Below are 1,077 nucleotides of genomic sequence, written 5' to 3'. Positions count from 1 at the left end.
AAACTTCGTACACAGACTTTTAAACTTGAGAACAATGGGGTAGTTATTTTAAGCCAATAAAGGAGTGGTTATTTACCTTTTGCTTGAAAACACCAGCACTCAAAGCCGGAGAGGGTAGTTTTGCACTCGGCAAATTCAGCACAAGTGTGATTCAGGCAGTAGTCGCGTTGGTCGCATTCGACACCTAAAAAACCCAAAATCACAATATGGTAACTAGCAAAAGGCTACTGTGGTTATTCATCTCTGTTGATGCAAATCACTTTTCTCCTTCTCGTAAGTGTCCTTTCATTTTAAGTTGCTCTATACACTTTATTCGAATTTTTCCAACTCACATTTAGGCAAATAGTTTTAAAAACCACCTCCAAACCTGTGCGCATGACGGTTTATAATTTAACCCTTCACAAATCGTCTATCAAGCAATTGAAGTAGTGAAATTTACACGGTGAAATTGGGTTGAAGAACCAAATGGGATCCATAAAGTGTAAACTGGTTCGCTTGTCGAGTATTCATGTAAGAATAAGCTATTTTAGACAAACCAATAACTTTCAAATAATTGAGGTCAACAGTAGAATAGCATGGTTGTCTTGGAGGTGGGAATGCAATTCTGTTGTAAACAGTGGTTTGTTATCAATCATGTGACTTCCCATGCTTGCAAGCGAAGCACACGAACCCTTATGGGTGTGTGATGAAATGTCCAAATAAACAGGCGAGACAGTGTTGGACCGCACCTCGTCTGCACTTTTTGTAGCCGTTCACATCACAAGCGTAGCGCTCCGGGTCGGGTATACACTTCCGACTGCAATCGCCACCATAGTGGAAACGCGCACAAATGATGTGCCCGTAGCTCTCAAGTCTACAATCAAACCGCAGACTGTCAGAGCAATTATTTGAGCCGAACTGCCTCTGATGGTCAATTTGGGTGAGTTTAGATGCGCGTATGATTGATTTTAAGTGAATCGGAGGTCAAAAAAGGGTCTACTGTCTTGCAAAAAAAGGTAGATAGCAATGACCTTGAAATTCGCCTATTTAATGGTTGGTTAAGCAGTTAAATATCAAATTTCTTTTCTCAAGCTAAAC

At 40.6% G+C, this 1,077-nt stretch overlaps 1 protein-coding gene across 1 annotated transcript in view; it reads right to left on the bottom strand. All coding sequences in view use genetic code 11, as the record gives it.

Moving 5' to 3' along the window:
• Positions 1-1,077, bottom strand: part of EGR_08260 (hypothetical protein) — a gene marked incomplete at both ends in the record, with an annotated part of 10,192 nt that overhangs the window by 6,566 nt on the left and 2,549 nt on the right. The window contains 2 exons of the mRNA XM_024497509.1: positions 77-184; positions 729-903. Of these exons, the coding sequence (XP_024348050.1) occupies positions 77-184; positions 729-903 (283 nt within the window). The remainder of the gene's footprint in view (positions 1-76; positions 185-728; positions 904-1,077) is intronic.

The sequence above is a fragment of the Echinococcus granulosus genome, assembly GCF_000524195.1.
Source record: "Echinococcus granulosus chromosome Unknown EG_S00101, whole genome shotgun sequence".
Taxonomy (NCBI): domain Eukaryota; kingdom Metazoa; phylum Platyhelminthes; class Cestoda; order Cyclophyllidea; family Taeniidae; genus Echinococcus; species Echinococcus granulosus.
The sequence above is the reverse complement of the archived record's forward strand: the minus strand, read 5'-3'. Positions and strand labels throughout refer to the sequence as shown.